At 43.4% G+C, this 26,485-nt stretch overlaps 1 protein-coding gene across 1 annotated transcript in view; it reads left to right on the plus strand.

Moving 5' to 3' along the window:
- Positions 1-20,964: 20,964 nt before the first annotated feature.
- Positions 20,965-26,485, plus strand: part of DENND5B (DENN domain containing 5B) — a 177,826-nt gene continuing 172,305 nt past the window's right edge. The window contains exon 1 of the mRNA XM_081083696.1: positions 20,965-21,093. Coding sequence (XP_080939822.1) covers positions 20,973-21,093 — 121 coding nt within the window. The 5' untranslated portion in view covers positions 20,965-20,972. The remainder of the gene's footprint in view (positions 21,094-26,485) is intronic.

Below are 26,485 nucleotides of genomic sequence, written 5' to 3' on the forward strand. Positions count from 1 at the left end.
TGAATCAGGAGGTCATGGTTCATATCCTGGTCAGGGCATAGGCCCAATTTCAGGCTTGATCCCCAGTGTGCAGCCTACAGGAGGCAGCCAATCAATGATTCTCTCTCATCATTGATGTTTCTATCTCTCTCTCTCTCCCTCTCCCTTCCTCTCTAAAATCAATTTTTTAAAAAAGAATTAATGTTTCCATATTTCCCCCCTTGAAATTAGCGTTTTATTTAACAAATGCTTACCTGCCAGTCATTGGGTGGCCTTTCCTGTACTTTGTAGGTATTAACAAACTTAATTCTCATTCACAGGTACTATTATCACCAGTCTCATTTTCCAGATGAGGAGATGGGAGCACAAAGAATTCAAGAAACTTGTGTAATATCACCAGCTAGTAAGCAGCCTAGTCAGGACTTGAACCCAAGCAATCAGGCCCCAGAGTCCTGTACTTAACCACTAGACCAGTGATGGCGAACCTTTTGAGCTTGGCGTGTCAGCATTTTGAAAAACCCTAACTTAACTCTGGTGCCGTGTCACATATAGAAATTTTTTGATATTTGCAACCATAGTAAAACAAAGACTTATATTTTTGATATTTATTTTATATATTTAAATGCCATTTAACAAAGAAAAATCAACCAAAAAATGAGTTCATGTGTCATAGGTTCGCCATCACTGCCCTAGACTGTGCTCCCTGGGTTAGCAAGCCATTAGAATTCCATTAGATATCGCCACAAAGACTCTTTTTTTATTTATTAGCTCAGTGACATTTATTTCAGCTTTTGATCTGAGTTTGTTTTTCTGCTCTTCCACAAAGAGTCTTTAATAAAATACTGCCATATCTATGTGTACGCTGTTTGATCAAGTTGCAGCAAACAGTCCAATACTCAAAATAATTCATAAGCTTTCTCTGACCTTGTTCATATCACTCTACACTAGAAAAGAGTTCCATAATTTGCAACACAGCCAAAACCTTTAGAGGATTTCCTCCCTCTCCAGCTACCAGACAGTCAGGATAACAATAGGTAAAATGTATTGAGCTTTGCATGGTGTGCTTGTCAATTTCACTGGTTGCCTCCTGGGGACTCATCCCCGTGGAACACTCCTGTTGGTCTTCATGTCCCCCCCCCCCCCCCCCGTAGTCCCTTCAATCTGGGCTGGGTCTGTTGACCAATAGCATATGGTAGAAGTGATGCTGTGCTTATTCCAGGCTCACGTCTTGAAAGGACAGTAGCTTCTGCTCTTCTCTTGGAAGCCCTTTGCTGCCATGTAAGACATGCAGCTGCCTTGCGTGGAGACCATGCAGGGGCCATGCAGAGTGGGAGAGGACCCAGCCCAAATAACCAGTTGTTTTAAATCACTGTTTTGGGTTAGATAGTGTGTAATGCAGCAACAGGACACTGGAGCACCGGGAGGCTCTGCCTTCTGTTAATGCACTCGTTCCAAAATACGTATTGAATATCTACTGTGCGCCTGTTCTAGGAACTGGATATGTGCTGAAAGTTAACGATTAGGCAAATAAGTAAACAATGTTTACTCTGAATAAAATACAGCTAGTTAAAGAGCGCTTGATGCAAGCGGCTATTTTAGATCAGGGGGTCAAGAAAGGCCCTTCTAAGGATGTTCCATTCAAGTTGAGATCTGAATGATCTAGATTCTAGAAGGAGCCAGCCACCCAACCCAGGATTAGAAGGCAGCAAATTCCAGACATAGCTGACAAGTTAAAAGGCTCTGAGGTGGGAGGGGCTTGGCATGTCTGAAAAGCAGAAGCCGGGTGGACCATAGGGAGTGAGGGGTAGGGTGGTGAGGAAATGCAGGCACAGAGGTTGGCAGGCACTCGGGCATGTGTGGGCCATGGTGGTGTTTGGATTTCATTCTGTGGGTCATGGGAAACCATCAGGGTGTTTTACGCAATAGAGTGAGAATGGGAGCTCTTAAAAAGATGGTTCTGGAAGGTGTGGAATAAAAACTACAGGGGCAGCAGGCCACCCTGGTGGGAAGTTCTCACCCGTCAGGGACATTAGTTAGGCAATAGTCCAGGAAGTAAGTGAGAATGGCTCAGACTAGGGACGTGGTTCTCAGTGTGGACTTGCCAGCTTGGTGGTTCTTCAGAGTGAAACATGGAGCAGTCATATGGCCCTGCAGTTCTACCCCTAGCTGTATACCCAAGAGAATTGAAAACGTATGTCCACACAATTGTACACTCATGTTCATAGCGACTTCACTGATAATAGCCAAAAGGCGAAAACAGCCCAAATGTCCATCAACTGATGAATAAATAAAATGTGATATATCCATACGATGGAATATTATTCAGCCATACCACAAATGAAGTACTGATACATGCTACACCATGAATTTTGAAAATATTATGCTAAGTGAAAGAATCCAGACAGAAAAGACCACATCTTGTATGGTTCCGTTTTTATGGAGTGTCCAGAATTGGCAACTCCGTAAAATAAGAAAATTGATTGGTGGTTACCAGGGGCTGGTTTGAGGGGGATGGGTAATGACTGGTAATGGAGTGATGAAAATGTTCTGGAATTAGGTGATGGTGATTTTGATCTTAAAAGGATAAAGTTTTTGGTATGTAAATGATATCTCAGTTTTTACAAAATGTTAAAAATTGTGGCTTAGGGATTCCTGGGAACCCCTGAGACATTCTAGTGGGTCTGCATGGTCAAAACTATGTTCCTAATTACACTAGGACCTTATTTGCCTTCCTTATTCTCATTCTTTCATGAGTATACAGTAGAGCTGTCCAGAGGCTACATGATATGTGATACTGCAGCAGATTGAATGCAGAAGTAGTTACTAAAATCTAACCTTTTTTTTTTTTTTTTAAAGCCAGACATTAAAGAGATCAGCAAAAATAAAAAGAAAATAAAAGGAAAGAAAAGAAAGCAATGCCATTCTTCCCACTAAATGTTTTGGGGAAAATATGGAATATGGTTACTTTAAAACACATGTATTATTTATATTAATATGCTATGGACTTATTATTTTTTAATGAATAAATAAATATTTTAGCCCTAACTGGTTTGGCTCAGTGGATAGAGCATTGGCCTGCGGACTGAAGGGTCCCAGATTCGATTCCAGTCAAGGGCATGTACCTTGGTTGCGGGCAACATCCCCAGTGGGGAGTGTGCAGGAGGCATCTGATCGATGTTTCTAACTCTATATTCCTCTCCGTTCCTCTCAGTAAAAAAATCAATAAAATATTAAAAAAAGTAAATATTTTAAATTTGTTTCCACTCTGGTTTTTAATACTAATGATAAATATTAATGTAACCCACATAAAAAAAGGTCTTTGGCATCTACAATAGTTTCAAAGAGTGTAAAGGGATCCTAAAACCAAAACTTTTGAGGATTGCTAAACTAGGCGGTGGTACAAAGTGGTTGGATTTAAGATATATTTGAATGTTGTCCCCTTTGCTGGGGGGTTGGATGTTAGTGATAAGGGAAAGAAAAAACAAGAATGACTTCTTTTTTTTTTTTTTAATGAGTGATTTGAGGAGAGGTTTTTTTGTTTTGTTTTTTTTTTAAATATATTTTATTGATATTTTACAGAGAGGAAGGGAGAGAGATAGAGAGTTAGAAACATCGATGAGAGAGAAACATCGATCAGCTGCCTCCTGCACATCTCCCACTGGGGATATGCCCGCAACCCAGGTACATGCCCTTGACCGGAATCGAACCTGGGACCTTTCAGTCCACAGGCCGATGCTCTATCCACTGAGCCAAACCGGTTTCGGCAAGAATGACTTCTGGTTCGGGGTCTCAGCAAGTGTGAATGGCGGTGTCATGAGCTGTTAGGGGAAGAACTGTGCGAAGAGGAGAATTGGTAGAGAAAATCAAGTTCTGCACCAGAAATGCAGACATTTAGACATTGAAAGACGATCTCATTCCATCTCTCCACCATGCAATGAGTTAGGTGTTATTTCTTTTGAGTTAGATATTATTAATATTTCCTCTTACAGTTTGCCTAGAACACTGGCAATGGATTCTGGTCTAAACCAGGCCTGACTGAAGTCCCCATTCATCTCAGTAGCCCTAAATTAAATTCACCTAAATTCCCAAACAAGAGGAAATAATGAAGAGATTGGGTAAAAGTGTTACTTAAAATATTTAGCAATCAACTTTGGAATCTTGTGGAGGCCACAGTTCCCACAGTAGCCACACGGTTATTTGTGGGATGGTAGGCGGGCCAGCCAGGGTGAGGGGACCAAACGGGCACCAAGCACACCCACCAAAGTGCCAGCAAAGTTGCCCACCAGAGCCCAGGCTGACTGTAGCCCAGGGCCAGAGCAGCCAGGGTTTGGGGGGGGGAAGAAGGTGGGTGGGAGCACCAGTTCCCACCGTTTACGAAGAATTTTACTATTTTCACACTCAGTGCAACAAGAGCAGTACACACCAGCTGAAAGTGAGCCCTGGCATTAGGAAAGAGGATATCAAAACAGTTCTCTGTCCATCCTGGATTCAGAGAAATTATTTTCAAAAGCAGAGAGGTTGGATTTCAGTTTTGCTCTGTTTCTTATCTTGCAAACAATTAACTTGCTTCATTTCTAGTCCTTGGATACAATCAGTCAACCAACCAATTTACCAAATATGGAAATGTGATTTATAAGATACATTTATTTTAGCCTTGGCTGATGTGGCTCAGTTGGTTGGAGCTCACCCTGTACACCGAAGGGTTGTGGGTTTGATTCCCGGTCGGGGTGCCTACAGGAAGGAGGCAGCTAATCAATGTTTCTTTCTCACATTGATGTTTCTCTCCCCGCCCCCCCTCCCCCCCGCCCTTCCTCTTTCTCTAAAATCAACAAAACAAAACAAAAAAACATACTAGTATTCTTGGGTGAGGATTTTTTAAAAAAAAAAGGTATATTCATTTTAACATACTTTCAACACAAAATAGTACATAGAAATAGTTAAACTACAATATTTTCTGGTGAAATGATATGTTTTAATATCTGAGTTTATTTTAAATAATGTAGTGTGAAGGAGGGGTGGACACAATCTATATATATAAAGGCTAATATGCAAAGTGTCCCCTCGGAAGTTCGACCAGGAGACCAGGAATTTGATTGCTTGCTATGACGTGTCTTGACCACCAGGGGGTGGCACGGAACAAAGGAAGGCCCCAGCTGGCAGCCGGAAGGCCCCGAGCAGCCTTGATGGCTGGTTGGGCCTAGGGTCCCTACCTGTGCATGAATTTCGTGCACCAGGCCTCTAGTAGAGTTATAAATGAAACAAGATTGGCCATATGTTGCTAAATGTTGAATCCAGGTAACAGATGCATGGGTACTCATTAATCTATTCTTTCCACTTTCTGTATGTTTGGAAATTTTAGTAACAAAAGTTTAAGAAAAGAGTTCAATATTTATCCAATGTTTGGAGACTATGGCTGCTGTTCAGAAAAGCATGCACAGGATACAATGCTATAAATTGTTTTTCATATTTCATTTGCTTTAGGTATTTTTTGTTTTGTTTTTGTTAATCCTCACCTGAGGATATTTTTTCCATTGATATTATTTTTTAGAGAGAGTAGATGGGAGGGAGGGAGGGAAGGGGAGAGAGAGAGAGATCTATTGGTTGCCTCCCACACACATCCTGACCAGGGCTGGGGAATCAAATCTGCAACACAGGTACATGCCCTTGACCGGAAACTGAACCCGAGACCCTTCAGTGTGAGCGCTGATGCTCTAATCACTGACACACCAACCAGGGCTATTTAATTTTTTAAAAGGATTTTGTGAAATTGTCTATTTCAAGATGAATATAAATAGTAGTGTGTATTTATCTATAACCTCCTTTATAGTAGCTTCTGTGTGCCTCATGTATTTCTAATTATAGCAATGAGAGTAAATAATTACCCCTGATTTGGTCTCAACACTCAACTGCTGTCACATTAATTGCTACCTTTATGTAGCTACTGCCTGCCTGTGGTAACATTTGAAAGTGCATTTCTAGATAAGACAGACATTTTAGTGTCTAGTTCAGATATTAACTGAGCAAGCTTTCCATTTTTAGTAATTTATTTTTGGGGGATCAGGCGTAAAACCTTAATTCTGTTATTGGCTTAGTTCTTTATTATAATCTGGCCATATTTGCCTTAGAAGAGTCTCCAGAATTCACTTTTTACCCAACAATGTTGAAGAGGTGGTCCTACCATATTTAACATTTCTAGCTATAAATTATATATATTACAGGGTATCTGAAAAAAATGCATACGCACTTTGAAAACAGTGTTTATTAAGATACATTTTCTTTTCATAATGTAATGGAATCTATAGCTGTCAGCTGTTAAAGTGTGGGAGGACACACTGTATCTATTAAAAATTTTTTCACTGCTTCCTCCCCTGTGCCCCATGTGAGGACATAAGAAGAGGTTGGCTGGCTGCAAACCAGGAAGAGAGCCCTCACCAGACACCCCATCTCTGGGCCCCTTGGTCGTGGACTTTTCAGCCTTCAGAAATGTGAGAAGTAAATTTCTATTGTTTAAGCCACCTAGTCTCTGGTCTAGTGCTACAGCAGCCTGAACTGAGACAAGAAGTTTGGTGTTTTATAAGCCCAGAGTGTCAACAATTTTGTGAAGTGATAAAGAGTTAAACTTAACTAAAGTTAAGGGCAGAGCAGCTAAATACAGAGAATCGTAGTTATTTTATCCATCTCAAACCTTGAAGAAATGGGAGTATAAATTTAACATGGTTGTTCCATGCTCCTGGCTCTTCACTACTAGATAATGTTCTTTCCTACACTTAGTTAATAACATGCACATCTAAATTTAAGCCTCTTGTGTTGCCTTGGATTCTGTTACTTTAAATAGGCACCCACCAGATTATAATTTTTACTTGTTTGACGATTGTTGGAGTCTGATATTAATTTTTTTCCTGCCCCCTCTCCAAAAAAAAAAAAAAAAATCACAATGGGCAAGCTGGAATTTAGAAACAATTATGTGGCATAGTACAATTAAATTGGCTTTTCTCCCGGCATTTTTTTTTTTTTACTACTTTAATTATTGTTAAACTCTGAAGTTTAAGGAAATAGTCATAGAAGAAGAATTCTTTAAACAAAAAAGAGAGAGTCCATATTTTCCCTAAAACATAAAAGGTACTTTCCATAGTATATTCCAAAAATTACTATGTAAGCTGAAATTGCTCCCCCAAAAGAGGGATATTGCAGGCATACAATAAGAATTGTTAAATAATGAATGATCATATAAACTTGGGAGGTAGTTGCTTAGAAGCGAGCTAAGATGAATAAGTATCCTAAAATTTCCTTTGACGAGTTCAAGCCTAATTTAATATGGGGATTACATCTAAATGGCTAAACTTAAAATAATTGCCTCATGAATGGTATTATCGATTATGCCTGAAAAGCACCGAGGATCTGTGCTCTAATTTTAGTTTAAATGAAAGCTCTTTGTTGAGGAAGCGGAGGGATTCATTTACTCGATCAATTTTCTGAGAAAGTAAACCGCGTGATGTGTGAATGTAAAGGAAGAGGGAAACAGATTCTGACTTCCAGGAGCTCTCAGCTGCACAAGCTGGGAAGAAGAGGTTTACACACCTGAATTAATTAGCACTGCAATACTAACTTGTGTCAGACTAATGCCAAGTGCTTCTGAATCAGAGTGGGAGAGAATAAATGAATAAGATTTCTGTGATTTAAAGGAGGCGTTAGAAATTCTTTAAAGATTGTTGGAATCTGATATTAATTTTTCTAAAATTGAATTCAGGTTCAAATTCTGCCATGTGGCTAAGGTCCAAAGATACGGTATTGCCCAGCCAGTGTGGTTCAAGGGTTGAGCGTTGACCTACGAATCAGGAGGTCACACATGGTTCAACTCCTGGTCAGGGCACAGGCCGGGTTGTGAGCTTGAACCCCAGTGTGGGGCATGCAGAAGGCAGCTGATCAATGATTCTCTCTCATCATTGATTATTCTATCTCTCTCTCTTCCTCTCCACTCCTCTCTGAAATAAAAAAAAAATTTTTTTTAAAGGATGCTGCATACAAAATATACTCAGATCAAGATTGATAGTTTTATTTAGTTGGCTATCCAATTCAGTGCTTTCAACCATAAGGTTTTTGGATGAAATTGAGAAAGATACAAATTTATGACATGAAATCAAGTTCATCACTGAGTAGCCAAATTAAATGTTTTTGATGTTTGAAAATTATACATACATAAACATATATATTTGGCTCCATCTCAATATTTATAGTTACTTATATTTTTTGAGACTACTTGGGGGTCTATAAATATGCAACACAATTTATCTCTAGGACTTTTAGTCACTGACATATGCCTAGAACACTGCCTGACATATAGCAGGCACACAATAAGAATTGTTAAATAATGAATGATCATGTGTGTATGTATACATATGCATATATGAATATATGTATAGTCATTTGAATTAATGTCAAGAATCTATATATATAAAAGCCTAAGCGACTGGTACGACCAAATGACTGGAACGACTGGAATGACTGGTCGACCATTCTCTATGATGCGCACTGACCACCAGGGGGCAGATGCTCAATGCAGGAGCTTCTTACTGGTGGTCAGTGCACTCCCACAGCCAACCTCCTACAGCCCCTCCCCCAGGCCAGCCTCCCTTGGCCCCTCCCCCCCAGCTGGCCGGACCCCTCCTGCTACCCCTCCCCCCAGCCGGTCCAGCCCCAATGGGCCCTGATTGCTGGCCGGGCTGAGGGACCCCGCCTGTGCACGAATTCGTGCACTGGCCCTCTAGTAAGTCAATAAAATAGTCAGAAGTTTGAGTTATTTATATCATATTTATATAGTAACCATGATTCACAAAGTTAATAATCTTTTCTCAAAGGAAAATACATACTTAAAAAAGAAAAGCTTTGAATTACAAAAAGTAATAGATGCCCATTGTACAAATTATTTAAAATACAGAAATATGAAAAATAAAAAGTAGAAGCCTTTCATTTTTAAGCACAAACATATGTATATAATTTTTTTTTCTGTTAAAACTTTTCACATGGTGTAATTTTTTAAAAAAATTCTTTATTAGTTAAGGGATTACAAATGTGTCCTCATACCCCCTATTAGCCCCCTACCCCCCCCCCTCCACTTCTGGTCTCATCCCCCTATTGTCCATGTCCATTGGTTTGGCTTATATGCATGCATACAAGTCCTTTGGTTGATCTCTTCCCCTTACCCCCACTCTCCCCTACTTTCCCTCTGGGGATTAATAGTCTGATTGCTGTTTCTCTGTCTTTGGATCTGTCCCTGTTCATCAGTCTATGTTGTTCTCTATATTCCACAAATGAGTGAGATCATGTGGTATTTATCTTTCTCTGACTGGCTTATTTCATTTAGCATAATGCTCTCCAGTTCCATCCATGCTGTTGCAAAAGGCAAGAGTTCCTTCTTTTTTACCGCAGCATAGTATTCCATTGTGTAGATGTACCACAGTTTTTTAATCCACTCATCTGCTGATGGGCACTTAGGCTGTTTCCAGATCTTAGCTATGGTGAATTGTGCTGCTGTGAACATAGGGGTGCATATATCCTTTCTGATTGGTGTTTCTGGCTTCCTACAAGTGGGATTACTGGGTCAAATGGGAGTTTCATTTTTAGTTTTTTGAGGAAGCTCCATACTGTATATACTTTTTAAATACACAAACAGTAGAATTGTATTATAGGTTTTTCTTTCTTGACTTTTTTAAAAATATATTTTTATTGATTTCAGAGAGACAGGGAGAGGGAGAGAGAGATAGAAACATCAATGAGAGATGTTTGCCTCTTGCACTCCTCCTACTGGGGATCGAGCCCATCACCTGGGCATGTGCCCTTGATCGGACACAAACCTGGGATCCTTCAGTTCGACGATCTATGCACTGAGCCATACCAGCTAGGGCCTTTCTTGACTTTTCTATTCAACTATATTAGATACATTTTTTTCATCAATGCCTCCTCATTCTTACCATTGCATTGCATAGATATACCAGAATTTATACAACTGTTTCTTCTTGGAAGAAATAAGATTGTCACCACTTTTTAATTATCATGAGCAATGTTTCAGGGAAATCACTGTACACATATCCCTCACTTGTGTATTTCCATAAGAGTGATTCTGAGATGCAGAACTGACAAATCAAAGGGTATGAGTGTTCTAAATTCTTATAGAAAAGCTGCATTTAAAAAATATATCAATAAAATTTATTGATTTTAAGTGAGGAAGGGAGAAGGATAGAGAGAAACATCGATCAGCTGCCTCCTGCACACTCCCTACTGGGGACTGAACCTGCAACCAAGGTACATGCCCTTGACCAGAATTGAACCCGGGACCCTTCAGTCCTTGGACCAATGCTCTCGCCACTGAGCCAAACCGGTCAGGGCGAAAAGCTGCATTTTAATAGCTATTCTTACATTGCTGATCTTGGTTTAGTGAGAAGGAACCCAGCCAACCAGGAAAATGACTTCTACAGAAGTCATTGGCCCTGATTCCCAAGGTGGGGGTGGGGGTGGGGGGCCTGCCTTAGCTGCCTGAGGCCCTAGTGGCATGTCATTGTTATCTCCTTAAAAAGAGAGCTCTGGGATTTTTTTTCTAGAATATGGAATTATATATTTCTTTCCTTTTAGATTTAGAATTTAGATTTCTTTCCTGTTATATGAAAGGGAATTTAGAGTTCAACCTCCTTAAACTAGAGGTGTACTTTCAGTATCAAGTAAAAAAAGAGATAACTCCAACTGGCTGAAACAATAAATGGAATGTATTGGCTCACATTAACTGACAAATTCTAGATATCAGCAGGCTTCTTGTGTGACTTGGTCAGAGTTTATGACATAATCTGCTTTTTAGAGTTTCTCTTGGCTCTGTCCTGTTCTACACGTTGACTTCATTCTTGGCTGGGCTTTCCTTCTAGGGCTACCAACAATTCACAGAACCATATATTTCCTTGTTTATATCCAATGTAGGAAGAGGGTGTTTCTTCCTCCAAGCATAATACAAAATTCCTGAGCCTCACACTAATTAGACCAGTCTAGGACAACTGTCCACCCCTAAATCAATTAACTCTTACAAGGGACATAGGTTCCCAAAGCTTCACCCTAGAGCAAGGAGTAAGGCCAATGTCAAACAACATATATGCTTCACAATGAAGGAGGGGGGAATTGATTCAGATTAAACCACTGCCTCTTAGGGCGGGACTTCCTTTCTTCCTGCCTCTGCTTCCAGACAGAGGGACTCCCCCTACTGCAGCACTCTGGGCCCCTCCTTCACCTCTTACTCCTTCCTTGACTGTGGATGGCAAAGTCTGACATTCAAGGTCCTCATTTCTCCATGGATGAAGCTACTCTTATTAAAGTTTGCAAGCACTGAAGATTCAGCTGTTTTCCCTGGACCTGGAGCTTGTATGGGACAGCAATATAAGACAAACGTGGATGTTCTGCAGCCTCAAATATCCCTTTCTGTGTGTTGTGCTGGGGCTGGCGTAAGGGAGAGAGGGTTGGAGAGACGTGGAGTAATGAAGCAAATTGTTATGTCCACTGAAATAATTTCTCTCCTCTAATCAGCTTTATTAGCAGAGTCTGTATTTTGATCCCCATCTCTTGGTGTCCTGTTTTATTTCTGAACTGGCTCTCACTTAGGATAGAGAGAAGAAATGGCTTATTGGCCTTTTAAAACCCAACACTACACTGTTTCAGGTTTGGGCCTCTTTAGGGCTTTTCCTTCCCATACATGGATGACCTGAATATGATTTTCCAGGCCTCTCCTTGCCCCATTTCCTGCTTCAAATCTAGATCTTCTACCAAATCTACTCCCTGTGTTTCCTATTTAGAATTTGTCATTGTGCCTAGGTTACTGACATTCAATCCTATCTTATATGCAAACATCACACTCCTTTGATGAGCCCTGAGCCTTACGTATCTTGGGTCCAACTTTGATAACCTACCTAGGTCTCCAGTTCCTTTCTCAGACCGGGCCCTGGCCAGTTTCCCTCTGTGTCAGTTTCCCAGGGCTGGGACAACAAATTACCACAAACCTGGTGGCTTAAAAGAACAGAAAGGTATTTTCTTAGTTCTGGAGGCCAGAAGATCAAAATCCAGGTGTCCGCAGGGTTGGTTCCTTCTGGGGGCCGTGTGGGAGACTCCATTCCGTGGCTCTCTCCTAGCATCTGGTGTCTGCAGGCAACTCTTGGCAATCCTTGGCTTGTAGGAACATCACTCCAATCTCTGCCTCTGTCTTCTCATGACCTTCCCCTCTGTGTGTCTCTATATCTCAAATCTCTTTTTCTCTTATCAGGACACTAGGATTGGGTTTAGGGCCCATCCTAAATCTAGAGGACCTCATTTTGAGATATTTAACTTTATTGTATCAGCAAAGACCCTATTTCCAAATAAGGTTACATTCACAAGTGCCAGGAATTAGGTCTGGGACATATCTTTTGGGAGGACACAATTCACTCCTTCACTTAAAAAACAAAGTAATTTCAGAGTGAGGAAGGGAGAGGGAGAGAGAGATAGAAACATCAATGAGAGAGAATCATTGATCAATTGCCTCCTGCACACCCTCTACTGGGGATCAAGCTCACAACCCAGGCATGTGCCCTGACTGGAAATTGAACGGTGACCTCCTGGTTCATGGGTCAACACTCAACCACTATGACCTCCTGGTTCATGGGTCAACACTCAATCCCTAAGCCACACTGGCCAGGCACAACCATTCACTCTTTTTTAAAAAAATATATTTTATTGATTTTTTACAGAGAGGAAGGGAGAGGAAGAGTTAGAAACATCGATGAGAGAGGCACATCGATCAGCTGCCTCCTGCACCCCCCGCACTGGGGATATGCCTGCAACCAAGGTACATGCCCTTGACTGGAATCGAACCTGGGACCCTTCGGTCCGCAGGCCAAGGCTCTATCCACTGAGCCAAACCGGTCAGGGCAACCCTTCACTTTTTAATCCAACTGTGGAAGCTGTGACTCCTATGACTTCCTGAGGCTGACCCTTTGCCCAGCCTTCTGAAGGCTACCTGCATTACATCCTCTCTTCTGCCACCTTTGGCAACAAATAAATCTTATGACCCCTTTTGAGGACGTCTAGATACCTTCTAGAGATTGTGGCCCACCTTGGATGCCAAGTTTGACCCCCAAATATAACCTCTGCTATTGGCACCAGCACACATTCTGGGTTATCCTCACCCCCACTTCCCAGTCTATCACACTGTATTGAGTGGGTCCAGGGCTAGGGTTTGATAGCCCCACTGGCCCTGTCTGATTATAATTGACCATGCCCTGCTGTATTCTGAGGGGCTACATAAGAAGCACGGACCTTCTGGAATTTTCATTAAGAATTTCAAATATTTATAGCAATATCCAAGCACTGGTTTTCTGATCCCATAATTTCTGCTAAGAGTCAAATAATGAGATTTTGTATGTTAAACTAGTTAGCTCAATACCTTTCATGTATTCTATGCTTGCTGTATGCCAGGCGCTATGCTGAGCACATTATCTGTACTGTCCCCTTTGAACTTCACAATGACCCTAGTGCAGAGGTCGGCAAACTCATTAGTCAACAGAGCCAAATATCAACAAGTACAACGATTGAAATTTCTTTTGAGAGCCAAATTTTTTAAACTTAAACTATATAGGTAGGTACATTGTTGTTAACTTAATTAGGGTACTCCTAAGCTGGCCTTTGCTAAAAACGTCCTCAATCTGATTGAGGTACGTTCACTGAGGTCGACCCCTTCCAACTCTCCCATCCACACTCGTCTTGTATACTTGTTTCGTCTATCTCCTTTCCGAAAACCAACTTCTGTGTATGGGCCACGAAGTTTCAATCGCACTGTACGGGCACGCCCGCACGTGGTATATTGTGGAAAAGCCACACTCGAGGGGCCAAAGAGCCGCATGTGGCTCGAGAGCCGCGGTTTGCAGACCACTGCCCTAGTGTGATCCCCATTGTACAAATAAGGAGCTTAGAGCTTAGTCACATTAAGCAGGTGGTCTTATGGGTAAGAAGAGAGCTTTGAACCCAGGCAGTGTGACCTTGCATGCAGACCAAACTGCCTCAAAACATGCCAGCTGAGAAAATGAAGATGCAACAAGCTTTTTAAAATAAGAATTTGAATCCGTTCTGTCAATCAACCAAAATGAGTAGAATATTAGGAATTATAAAGTTTTGAAACATAAAATGCCATTAAAAATTGACATAATTTTTGCTTTTTTTCTTTCTAAGTAGATTTCATTGAGCTATAATGTACAGATATTAAAATGCACCCATTCTATGAACATAATTGAATGGGTTTTGACAAATGTGAGTACCTGTGATATCACCACCATAATTAAGACATTACATTTTTTCATACTCCAGAGAGTTCACTTTCATAGTCGATTCCCTACCCCTCCGCAGCCCCAGGCTGCCACTGCTCTGCTTTCTGCCTGCTCTGGAACTTCACATAAATGGAATAACACACTATGGACTCTTGCATCCAGCATCTTCTTGTTCAGCATATTTTTGACACAGTCATCACCTGGTTGAATGTATCAGAAGTTCATTCTTCTTTACTGCTGAGTAGTAGTCTAGGGCATAAGCATAAAAATTTATTCGTTGACCTGAGGATGGACATCTAGGTTATATATCAGGAGACAGAAACCATTCATTTGAACAGGAAAATTTAATAGAATCAGTAATTAGTGAAAGGTGGTTAATGACTTAAGGGGTAAAAGAGAGCCTGGAAGTAGCAAGTAGGACGAGGGAGAGTGAACTCTGAAGGAGCCAAGGACTTAGGGGGGATGCCCTGCCCCTCACAGGCTTTGGTGCAGACCTCTTTGGAAAGAGCGTGGCTGCCACAGGAATGCACAGCTGCTTGTCTGTGATGAAGAAACTTGCCAAAGGATACAGGCTGGACCTGGCCCATAGTTGGCCCAGGGTTCCCAGGTAATACGGGCAGCTTGGAGCTGGTCTCTGATAGCAGCCTGGGGCGGGGGTGGGGGTGGGGGGTTGTGGGGTGGTGGTGCGGGGCGGGGAGAACAAGGCCTGAGATTGTGGCTGGAACTGGCCAGTGAGGGCTGTGGAGGGGAGGGCTACCAAGTGTTAGTCCCTGGGCTGAGTAAAAATATGGGAAGACTGGAACCCAGAAGGGAAATGCCTTCCTGCTGATATCACCTTGTAGCGTTCCTGCAGGATCCTCAATCTGACAAGGCCTGACATTGTGCCAGTGGGCAGAGAAGACATGCTTACAGGCTCCAGCTCCGGCGTCACAAAGCAGGGCAAAGAAAGGTGGATTTGAATCTGCGAGACAATAACTTGATAACTAGCATAGGTGACTTCTGGCTTGGGATTATGAACAAAACTGCTATGAACATTTGTGGGAACAAGTCTTTTCATGGTCATATGTTTCAATTTCTCTTGGGAAAAAGCATACGAGTGGAATTTGCCTGGACATACGGTAACTTTATAAGACACTACCAAATTGCTTTCCAAGTTGTATCACTGCATTCCAACTAGCAATATATACATCTTCCCCAACACTTGATACTGTCGATACTGTCGGTCTAAATTCCAGCCATCCTGGAGCACAGGAAGTGGTATCCTTTGGTGATTTTGTCATCCCTGATGTGATTTAGTCATCCCTGATCTTTATCTGTTGACAGTGACTGATGTTGGGCATCGTTTCCTGTGCTTCTTGGCCATTTGAAAATTTTCATTTGTGAAGTGTTTGTTCAAATATTTTGCCCATTTAAAAATGGGGTTGTCTTATTGAGTTGTAAGAGTTCTTTAAATACTCTGTAGAAAAATTTCTTGTCAGATATGTGTATTGCAAACATTGTAATATTAAGAGTTTTGAACACAAAATACAATCTACCAAGAGGAGAAAAAGAAGTTTTTTTAAGACAGTTTTTAAACATTGTTTGAAAAAATGTTGATGAATGTTACGCCTTATTTACTTTCAAATACTTAAGTAAAAAACAAATAGATAAAACAAAAGTGGCAAAATGTTAATATTAAAATTAGGTGATGGGTATGTAGGTGCTTGTTATTTTAGTCTTTTTTATATTTGAAATTTTTTCATTATACGAAGAAAAAAATCAAATCCAAAATGAATCTCTGAAGCTATAAGCAGCATATAGAGGAAAGATTAGTCAAGCCAAGTAAAGAGATTTCATAGGTTTATAGACATTAGAATTAAAAGGGCCTTTAAGATGTCCTATTATCCAGTCATTTATGCTTTGCTCCTGGTTCACTAATAACTTGTGTATCACCAAAGTTCTGTGAGACTTAGATATTTATTTGTAAAATGAAGGGCTGGCTTAGCTGATCTCAAATATTCTGTGTTAAACACACTCAAAGCTAGCTAAGACTAGCTTTCCAGGCACCAGCAAGGTAGGTAGCTATAATAATAAAAGGGTAATATGCTAATTAGACCGGAAAGCTGAACAATATTCTGGATGTCCTTCTGGATGAAGCTGGGGTGGTAGGGGCCGAGGCAGAGGTGGTTAGAGGCAATCAGGCAGGCAGGTAGAGTGGTTAGGGGTGATGAAGCAGGCAGACAGTTAGGGGAGAGCAGTTAGGGGCAATGAGGCAGGCATGCAGAGTGGTTAGGGGCAATGAAGCAGGCAGGTGAGCAGTTAGGGGCGATCAGGCAGGCAGGCAGGTGAGTGGTTAGGAGCCAGCAGTCCCGGATTGTGAGAGGGATGTCCGACTTCCAGTTTAGGCCGGATCCTGTATCCGGCCTAAACTGGCAGTCAGACATCCCCTGAGGGGTCCTGGATTACGAGAGGGTGCAGGCCAGGCTGAGGGGACCCCCCCCCCACACACACACACACTGCATGAATTTTGTGCATCGGGCCTCTAGTAAGAGTATAAGAAAGTGAGTCAACCCTACTTACCTGGCATTCAAGGCTTTGCATGATCTGGCTCCAACTTAACTACTGTTCTCTACACACTTTTTATACCCCAGTTATTTCTGTGCCTGGAATGTCTTCCTTTCTATATCAACCTGACAAAATCTTACTCCTCTTGTAAGGCCCATCACAAATATTAGCACTTTCATAATATTTAACTGGATTTCTTAACAAGATTTCACATCTCTGCTCACTAAATTCCATATCACTTTCTGAACTTGTCATGTGGAATATACCACATTTTATTTTTATCATCTCTTTTGGGTATTTTAATTATTTCTGAAAAGTATTTTCCTTCCTACTAGACTACAAATTCCTGAAGAAGAGGCATCATATCTTATTAGTTTCAGGTGCTCAAAGCATAACACAATGACTTATACAGGAGATTTTTGGGGAGATAATGTTGGATTTATTGTATAAGGTAGAAACAGATTTATGTGAAATTGTGAGTCATCTGTTTTGTACCAAACTCTTCTTGGCATAAACTGACCCTTTTTCTGAAACTATGATAAGGGAATATCTTTATTGATTTTCCAAATAACTTTATTGCGATAAGATTTTCCCAGAAAGTTAAAACCCTGGTGGAAGAAAATGTCACTCAAGATTTTCTTCAATTGGAATTGTGATTATTTGGCACGTTTTGTGTTATGCAGAGGTTAAAGTTGGGACTATTGCCTCCACTGCAATAAATTCTCAATTCAATTCAGGCAGCAAATGCACAAGGAGCAACAGCCGAATGCAAGACAGCGCTCCAAGCATCTGAGCAGCGATCTGCTGCCCTTGAAGGACTGCAGTAAAACCGCAGATGGAGGGCATGACTTACACTTGGACTAGCTGAGCTCTACCATCAGCCGCTGCCTACGGGAAACAGAAGAGTAGAAATTGATAGCACTGCTAATCTGGTGGCTTAAGGTGGCTGACTACAAGAAAAGTGTGGTCCCATGAATGTCTGGGGCTCTAAAGAGTTATTTTAGCAACCCCTTTTCTCCTGTTTGTGTGCATGTGTGGATGGCATGGTGGAGCTGAAGACTGGGGTTGACAAGGGTTGTCTTAATGTGGGAACAGGATATGATCTCTCTCCTCCTCAATACAATTTAAATATTTTGGGGGATTTATTTCAAGTCATTTGTGTTCACTACACTAATTTATCTCTGTCATTATTTTGGAGGAAAACATGTGTGCAATGATGTGTAGTTAATTCTTGATAATTCTTTCAACTGTTCATTGCAGTTTACTGCAGATTATACCTACACAGTGTTTATTTGAAGTGATAATTAGAAATGTACGCAGATATTTTCAAATTAGTGTGGAATCCTGCAATGTGTGACTGTCTTCTTGAAATCTTTAGGAAAGATTTTGTCTATTTTAATGAGATTTATAGGTCATATTTCAATACATTGTTTGTTTGGGCTTCATTCTAGTTCATCATCTTAAAAACAGTAATGTAGGGCTTTCAAGCTCATAAATCAGTTTTCTTTTTTTTAAAAAATATATTTTATTGATTTTTTACAGAGAGGAAGGGAGAGAGAGAGTTAGAAACATCGATGAGAGAGAAACATCGATCAGCTGCCTCCTGCACATCTCCCACTGGGGATATGCCCGCAACCCAGGCACATGCCCCCGACCGGAATCGAACCCGGGACCCTTCAGTCCGCAGGCCGACGCTCTATCCACTGAGCCAAACCGGTTTCGGCAGTTACTTTTCAAATGAACAAAAAGTAACATATCTCTTGGCTAGTGAAAACAGCAAATTAGTTTTTTGTTGTTCTTTGTTTGATTAGTCTAGAATTTAACAAACATTCTGTAAGAAGCTATAACAAAAATAGGAGAAACACATATACCTCCATCACTCCCTCCCCTTCTTCTTCAATCCCCTTTTTTGTGTGTTAATCCTCACCCGAGGATATTTTTTCCATTGATTTTTTTTTTTAGAGAGTGGAAGGGAAGGGGAGAGACACACAGAGAGAAGTATTGATGTGAGAGAGACACATCAATTGGTTGTCTCCTGTACAAGCCTCAAGCCAGGGCTGGGGATGGAGTCTGCAACTCAGGTACATGCCCTTGATGGAAATCGAACTTGAGACCCTTCAGTCTGTGGGCTGATGCTCTAACCACTAAGCCAAACCAGCTAGGGCTCCCCTTCTTTTTCTTTTATTTCTTTTTTATTTGCTGATTTTAGAGAGAGAGGAAGGAAGAGAGAAACATCGTTTTGTTCCATTTAGTTATCCATTCATTGGTTGATCCTTTTTGTGCCCTGACCAGGGATCAAACCTGCAACCTTGGTGTATCCGGACAATGCTCTAACCAACTGAGCTACCTGACCAGGGCACTCCCTCCCCTTCTTATTAGTGAATTTGCTTTATACATTTTAGTGCCCTCTATATGAGGAAAAGCAGTAATTGCATAACCAATTACACGTGTTCATTAATATGTTACAGATATTAAAGTTTGTGTATTTTCCTAGTAGCATGGTACTACCTAGATAACCACCCTTCTACCATTCATTCAATAAATACAAGTTGAGGGGCGATGTGGGACCAGGGCTCTGCTAGCTATTAGAAACATGAGGAAGCAGGGAGCATGACTCCTGCTCTGTGAGGCTTACAACCCAGCTAAGAAGACACACAGGAAAAGTCATTACATGTGTTTTGAAGGGAAAGGGCAGAGTGCAACAGAAGATAAAGGTCAATTATCCAGGCTGGCTCACCCTGATTTCCTGATTTTTCTTACATTTCGAATTGAAGAGAGAGAAATGAGGATAGAAGCTACAGTAAATGATGGTATCTTTCAGGAAGAACATTATTCAGTCAAATAATTGAGGTTTGTTCTCAGTCCACTTCCCTGGAAGGTTTGCTTGTGTGTTCATGGTGCCCCCACCCCACCCGACCCCACCCCACCTTACACCCAAATCCTGAAAGAGATGACAATGTGGAGATGATATCCATTCAGTTTTTCACCTTTTAAAGAGTAAGAACTGGCTGACGAGCTCCTTCTGAAGAATGGATAATCAGAGGAAAGAGCAAGATAGAAAGCCATGGCCGCGTGAGGAGCGGAGTTCAGGGTCGAATTCCTGTTGCCTTATCAGTCTCCTGCAGTGAGAGCTGATAATATGAAATGAGTGCAGAGCAGGGAAACTGGAGCGCCTAGGCTATTCTACACTGACCTGGAAAATGGCAGGACAGGTTAGGGAATAGGGGGCGGGGGCGGGGAAGAGAAGTTGGCCATTGTAGTTCTTTGGGAAGTCTCAATGCTTTGCGGCTATTGAGTTGTCCGCTCCCCGCCCCCTCCGCCCCCCCCCCCCCAACCTCCCGCAGAGCTTCACCAATTCCCTGAGGAAGGATGGCTTGCGAATGAGGGTGAGGGGGATTCAGGACGAGGATCTTAACTTGAGATAGGCATCTGCCCATGTCACAGTTTCAAAGATGCTGATGGTCCAGACCATTGTGGGGCAATGATCTCAGCGTGGCTCCTCACCTTGCCCAAAGCTGCATTAAAAAATGAGAAGGCAGGATACCGCGCTCGGGCTAACCTACGCTGCTGGTTGGCGGAGCGCAGGAGGCGCTAGTGTGTGTGTGTGTGTGTGTGTGTGTGTGTGGTCGCCCCCCGCGCCGCAGGCCCGGCTGGCAGCACGCACCCCGCCCGCGCCCTGCGCTTTCCCGGAGCCCGCGGGGCGCGTGCGCGCACGGCCCAAACGCGTGCTCCTCGCGCGCGCCCTCCCCCCGTCTCCCTCCGCCAACCCCACGCGCCGGCCCGGGCGCCCGCCCTCCTCGCGCTCCCACCGCGGGAGCGCCGCTCAGCTGACCTACGGGCGCCAGACGCCGGGCTCCCGGCGGGCCAGCGCGGCTGCAGCGGAGCGAGCCTCTCCCGCGGACACTCCCCCTGCGCGCCCCTCCCCCACCCGGACCGGCATCGGCTCCGGCGTCGGCATCGGGACTGACCCGGCGCTGCTCCGGCGCCCCGAGAGGAGCGAGGCTGCGGTGACGAGCGGCGGCTGCGCGGTCATGGGCGCGCCGGTCTCGCCCTAGGACAGGCGCGCGGAGACCGCAGCGGAGCGGCAGCGAGCCTACGAGCGGCGGCGGGCGCAGCGGGGCCGGGATGAGCGGGAGCGGCGCAGCGCCCGGCCCGGGCTCCTCCCCGGCTGCCTGCCGCTTCGCGCACTACTTCGTGCTGTGCGGGATCGACGCGGACAGCGGGCTGGAGCCCGACGAGCTGGCGGGTAAGGCCAGGCGGTGGCGGCGCCGCGGGGGACGCGCGGGAGGCGGGGTGCGGGCTCCAGACAAAGTCAGATGCCGGCAGCTCCCGCTCCCCGGCCGGACGGGCGCTCGGGCGGCGATTTACTGACATGGTTATTTATTTCGCGTGCGGGGTGTGTTCCTGAGCCCGCGGGCTTGTCTGCGGGGCGCGGGGTGATTAATAACGGGAGTGGGGGCCAGGCCGGGGCGAAGGTGGCCGGGAGGGCACGGCTCGTACCCGCACGCCGGTCCCTTTGCCCGCAGCTGCCAGCGGAGGCGGCCAGTGAGTCACCGGGCACGGCGACTCCCCGGCCTCGCTGCGATCCCGCGTCTCCCCCTCCCACCCTCCGTGCCCGGCCGCGAAGTTTCAGCCCCGGCACGTGACGCGGCGCTCGGCCCCCCTGGGGGAGGGGGCGTGGGAGCTGGCTGGGCTCCGGGCGAGCGCCGGCGGGAGGCTGGTTGGACTTCCTCCCAGAACGTTCCCGGTTCCGCGATGACGGCCAGCCACCTTCTGCAATCCTGTCGATTGGGCAGTCACGGAGCTGGCGAGGACCTTTGAACGCTCGGGGCCGGCACGACGCTCTGTTGACACTGCGCATCCCGCTCCCGAGTTTCAGGAGTTGGATGTTTCCCCCTGTGCCGGGCGCACCGTGTGCTGCCGCCTGGGTTTCCCTGGAACGGGCTCCGGTGCCGCCTCTTGACTCATTGGATGGCGCAGTGCGGGGCTGAGCTGGGGAACTGACGCTGGGAAAAGGCGCCCTTAAAGGATGGATGGAGGGTGGGTGGGTGGGTGGGTGGGGAGGGGGGTAACCGGTGCGCAGTGTCGAGAGGAGGCCGGGGAGAGGCGACTGACTTCATTTTTCACGCCTCTTTCTGCTTGCTTTCTTGGATCTGAAGCTTGATTTTTTTTTTTTTTTTAATGGATGAGACAAGTGACATCTACCGCCTGAACTTTATCTGTGTCAGTGTTAAACACTTAGGTCATAGCCTTTCGAGCAGCTTCCTTTGGATATTGCATTCCAATGTGTTGCGCGCGTTGTGTGTGTGTGTGTGTGTGTGTGTGTGTGTGTGTTCTGTTTTTCTTTTTGGGTCGGTGGGAACCAGGAATAATAATCCACTAAATAATAAACAATAGTAAACAAAACTGTTCAGCCTTAAGATACAGTACCCGTCAACCCACGTCTTAGCTAAGTGAGCATCTTTTAAAGTCATTTTCACAGCAAAACGTTTTAAACAAACACTCTTGTTTAGTTTTAGTTAATTTTTTTTTTTTAAAAAAAGAGGATGAGTACCAGTTTTTCTGTATGTATAATTAGGTAATCATGTTTTTTCTTCAACCAAGATTTCAGGTACATACTAAAAATGTCTTTGTTCAGGGATACAAAGTTAGAAAAAAATGTCTGCAGAGGTATTTGGAGAGATTCCTCTTTTGGGATTGGTGGAAGGATTATTTTATTTTCTAGAATCCCTTCTTCCCTAAACATACTAAACGTTTGTGGCACAAGGTCACTTGGAGGCCTTCTGTCAGTGGTGACTGATAAAAGGAAAAAGCCTGTAATTTTTTTTCTTCCTCTGTCTCAAGTCAGTATGCCTAGTAAAGCTAAAACAACACCTGTAGGTGTGGCTTGGGACTCTTTAGGCATAGTGCTAAGACTTCCACAAAATTAAACAGTAAAAAAATAATTTTAATTCGTTTTCAGACACAAACTGGCTTTTGCTTTTGCAACACTATGCATAAGTGTGGGTGATTAAGATTTCTGTTCCTTATAATGCTTGGTGTTTTGAAGTAACAATTTTGTCTGATAACATTGCAGTATCAACAAATAGTTGAATGAAAGGATTTTGAAAGCCTTTAGGTGTAGATTTTTTTCTAGGTGTGTCCTAGGTATGGGAGACAACTGTGAACAAAGCAGTCAAAAGTCCTTGCCATTATAGTGCTTACATTCTAGTGTATAAAATAATGAAAATATATAGTTTGCCAGATGTTAATGCTTGCTATGAGGAAAAATAAAGCAGAGATACAAGACTAGGCCAGTGCCAGCAGAATGGTGGGGTTGGTGGGGTTGCAATTTTAAATAAGGTGGTACAGAAGGCCTTACCGATAACTTGGCATTTGACAAGAACCCTGAAGGATTCAAGGAAGCAAGCCACAGGGATTTTCTTGGAAAACAGCATTATAGGCAGAGGAAACTGCACCTTCAAATGGAGATAATCAAGCAGGCAAAGACATCTTTCAGGGGTCTAAATTTATCCATACTAATAAAAGGGTAATATGCTAATTCAACCAGGAGACCTTCCGGGAGACCAGCCAGGGAGGGCAGTTGGGGGCCATGAGGCTGGTGGAGGGTGGGGAGGGCAGTTGGGGGCAAGAAGGCCAGCGGGGGGGGGGGGCAGTTGGGGATGAGCAGGCCGGCAGGCAGAGTGATTAGGGGTGATTGGGCAGGTGAGCGGTTAGGAGCCAGAGGTCCCAGATTGCAAGAGGGATGTCCAACTGCCGGTTTAGGCCGGATCCCACAGCGATTGAGCCTAAACTGGCAGTCGGACATCACCCGAGGGGGTCCCAGATTGGAGAGGGTGCAGGCCAGGCTGAGGGACCCCACCCCCCCGTCCCGCGCACAAATTTTGTGCACTGGGCCACTAGTATTTAGATATAAAGCCATGATATTGGATAACATCACCCAGGGAGTGAGAGAAGATAAGAAAAGAGGCTTAAGGATTGAGTTCTGGTGACAAGCCAGCATTTAGAGGCAGGGAGGATGAAGAGGGGACATTACTGAGGAGAGTAAGAAGTGTGCCCAGTGAGATGAGAGGAAAGCAGGAGAATGTAGTATCATGTTCCCAATTAACAATCTTGACTGTTTCCACAGAACTGCAACTGGGGATGAGGAAACAGGGCTAGTGAGTTAGGCAAATTAGCCAGGAGGTTGTTTCTGTTTTGCTGCTTTAATTTCAGAGTTAATGACAGTTTCTATTTTACTTTTTTGGAACTGATCTATTTTTATCAGACTCTTTTTTAGCAAGTGGTTACTCTGCCTGTAGAAGGTCTTAATTAACTACTTTTTTTTTTAAAATATATTTTATTGATTTTTTACAGAGAGGAAGGGAGAGAGATAGAGAGTTAGAAACATCGATCAGCTGCCTCCTGCACATCTCCTACTGGGGATATGCCCGCAACCCAGGTACATGCCCTTGACCGGAATCGAACCTGGGACCTTTCAGTCCGCAGGCCGATGCTCTATCCACTGAACCAAACCGGTTTCGGCAATTAACTACTTTTAAACATAAATTTTACCAATTGCTTTATGGACTTTTTCTTAATATATGCATGTTGCTAGAATTTATACTCCTCAGGTGGTGGGACATTGAAATGAAATTAAGGACAGCCCTGGGTGATGCGGCTCAGTTGGCTGGTCACTGTTCCATGCACAGAAAGGTTTCGGATTTGATTCCAGGTCAGGGTACATGCCTGGATTTCAGGCTTGAGCCCTGGTGGAAGGCTTGCAAGAGGCAGCTGATGTTTATCTCCCTCTCCCTTCCTCTCTCTAAAAAAATTAATAAAAATATTTAAAAGGAAATTCAGGACACAAACCATATGATGAAATAATAATAAAAATAAAATAGACTAAGACCTATTAAAATCAATAAAGTTATCAGGACTTTTAATTGTGTTTTAGACATTCCTCCCAATAAAGCCCAGCTTTACCAACAATGGAAAAGATTTCTTTAATCTCAAATAGGTCTTTTAACAGCTGAACATAATTTGAATATGTAAATTAAAATATTTTTTGATGGAGGACCTAGAAATTTTCCTGGTAGATAACCTGCAACCCAGGTATGTGCCCATGACTGGGAATCGAACTCACGACCCTTCCGCACATTGGGCCCACACTCTAAACACTTGGCAACACTTTCCAGGCTCACACTGATTCTTTTTTTTTTCCACACTGATTCTTTACTGCCTACAGAAGAAAGGGTAAATAGGAGTATATTGTTGGAATTGGTTGATGTGAAGGAAGGCAGGTGTCATTCTGAAATTTTCTTTTATGGCTCATTTCCTCTACGACCTAACTATGGGAATTTACGTGGCTTGATTTACAGCAACAAATCTTTTAGGCAGTGGAAAAATGGATATAATTAGACTTTTGTTTAGGTAACATAAATATGCAAGCCTTCAAGAGGAAAGGGTCTTTGCCTCTCATTTTCATAGTGCCTTATACATAGTACACAGTGTTTAATAAGTGAATAAATATAAATTTTACATATGAGTCAACAAATTGTGTGGTGACAAAAATACTCTTAAAGCATTCCCATGGTAGCCTGGATTCAGTCCTGCGGATATTGAAGTCTGGTGGGTGGGATTCCTGCCACAGGCCTTTGTTTAGCTCTCTTCCTTGGTGCCTCTGTCTATTTATTTTTAGCTTTGGTGATCGTGGGTGTGGTTTCCAGAAGAGCTTAGAGACAGTGGAGACCATGGTCTAAATTCAGATACACAAGGTAGTTGAGACTGATGGAGTATCATTATGCATTGAAGAAACCAAGGCTGAGAAGTTAAGGGCCTTGTCAGAGATCACATGACCAGCAGCAGACACCAGAGTGCAGCCCACTTGTTCTACTACACTATGCTCCATAGTTATTTTATATCGGCTCAGAAAAAAGATGAGTTTGGATTTGAGCAAGAATTTCAGGCTTACCCTTTTTCCAGACTGAATGTCATAGTCAAGATTGTTTTTTAAAAATGATGGCCAGGTGTACAGGCCCGGGTGGCGTAGGAGCGGCCCAGATCTGACCACCATAGGTAATGCCTCAGTTGTTAGCTTTGTTGACATCCTTGGGCCCAAATAGATTATGTTTGGGAGTTTGGAAGGCCTGGCCTAGTAATTGGGGTTTGGAGGAGTAATGCAAACATCAGCCCCTATTCTAATGAGGCCAAAGAAAATTCAAGTCTAGTTGCTGTGGTCTAGTGATTGCTTGATTTTTAAAATCCACTGGGAATAAAACTCTTTATGGTGAAACTAGAGGCCCGATGCATGAAATTCTTGCAAGAGTAGGCCTTCCTTCTCCCAGCTGCCAGCACTGGTTTCCCTCTGGCACCCGGGACCCAGACTTCCCTCGAAGCCCTGGCTTCATCTGGAAGTATGTTTGGTTGGACATTTGGTCAAATTAGCATATTATGCTTTTATTATTATTGAAGATTGGACCAAAGTGAGTACAGCTAAACTCCCTGTGATAACCCCAGGGCTCAGGCTTCTGCTCCATTTGTTGATACAGAAAAGACCAGAGAAGATGAGATGATAGGGAGGGGAGGGGTGGTGGGAGGCAGGGGGACCAGTGTCTTTGGAGGAGGAGAAAATAGAGGAAGGGTAAGATAGAGCATGG

This window comes from Myotis nattereri, assembly GCF_964212035.1.
Source record: "Myotis nattereri genome assembly, chromosome: 2".
NCBI lineage: Eukaryota > Metazoa > Chordata > Mammalia > Chiroptera > Vespertilionidae > Myotis > Myotis nattereri.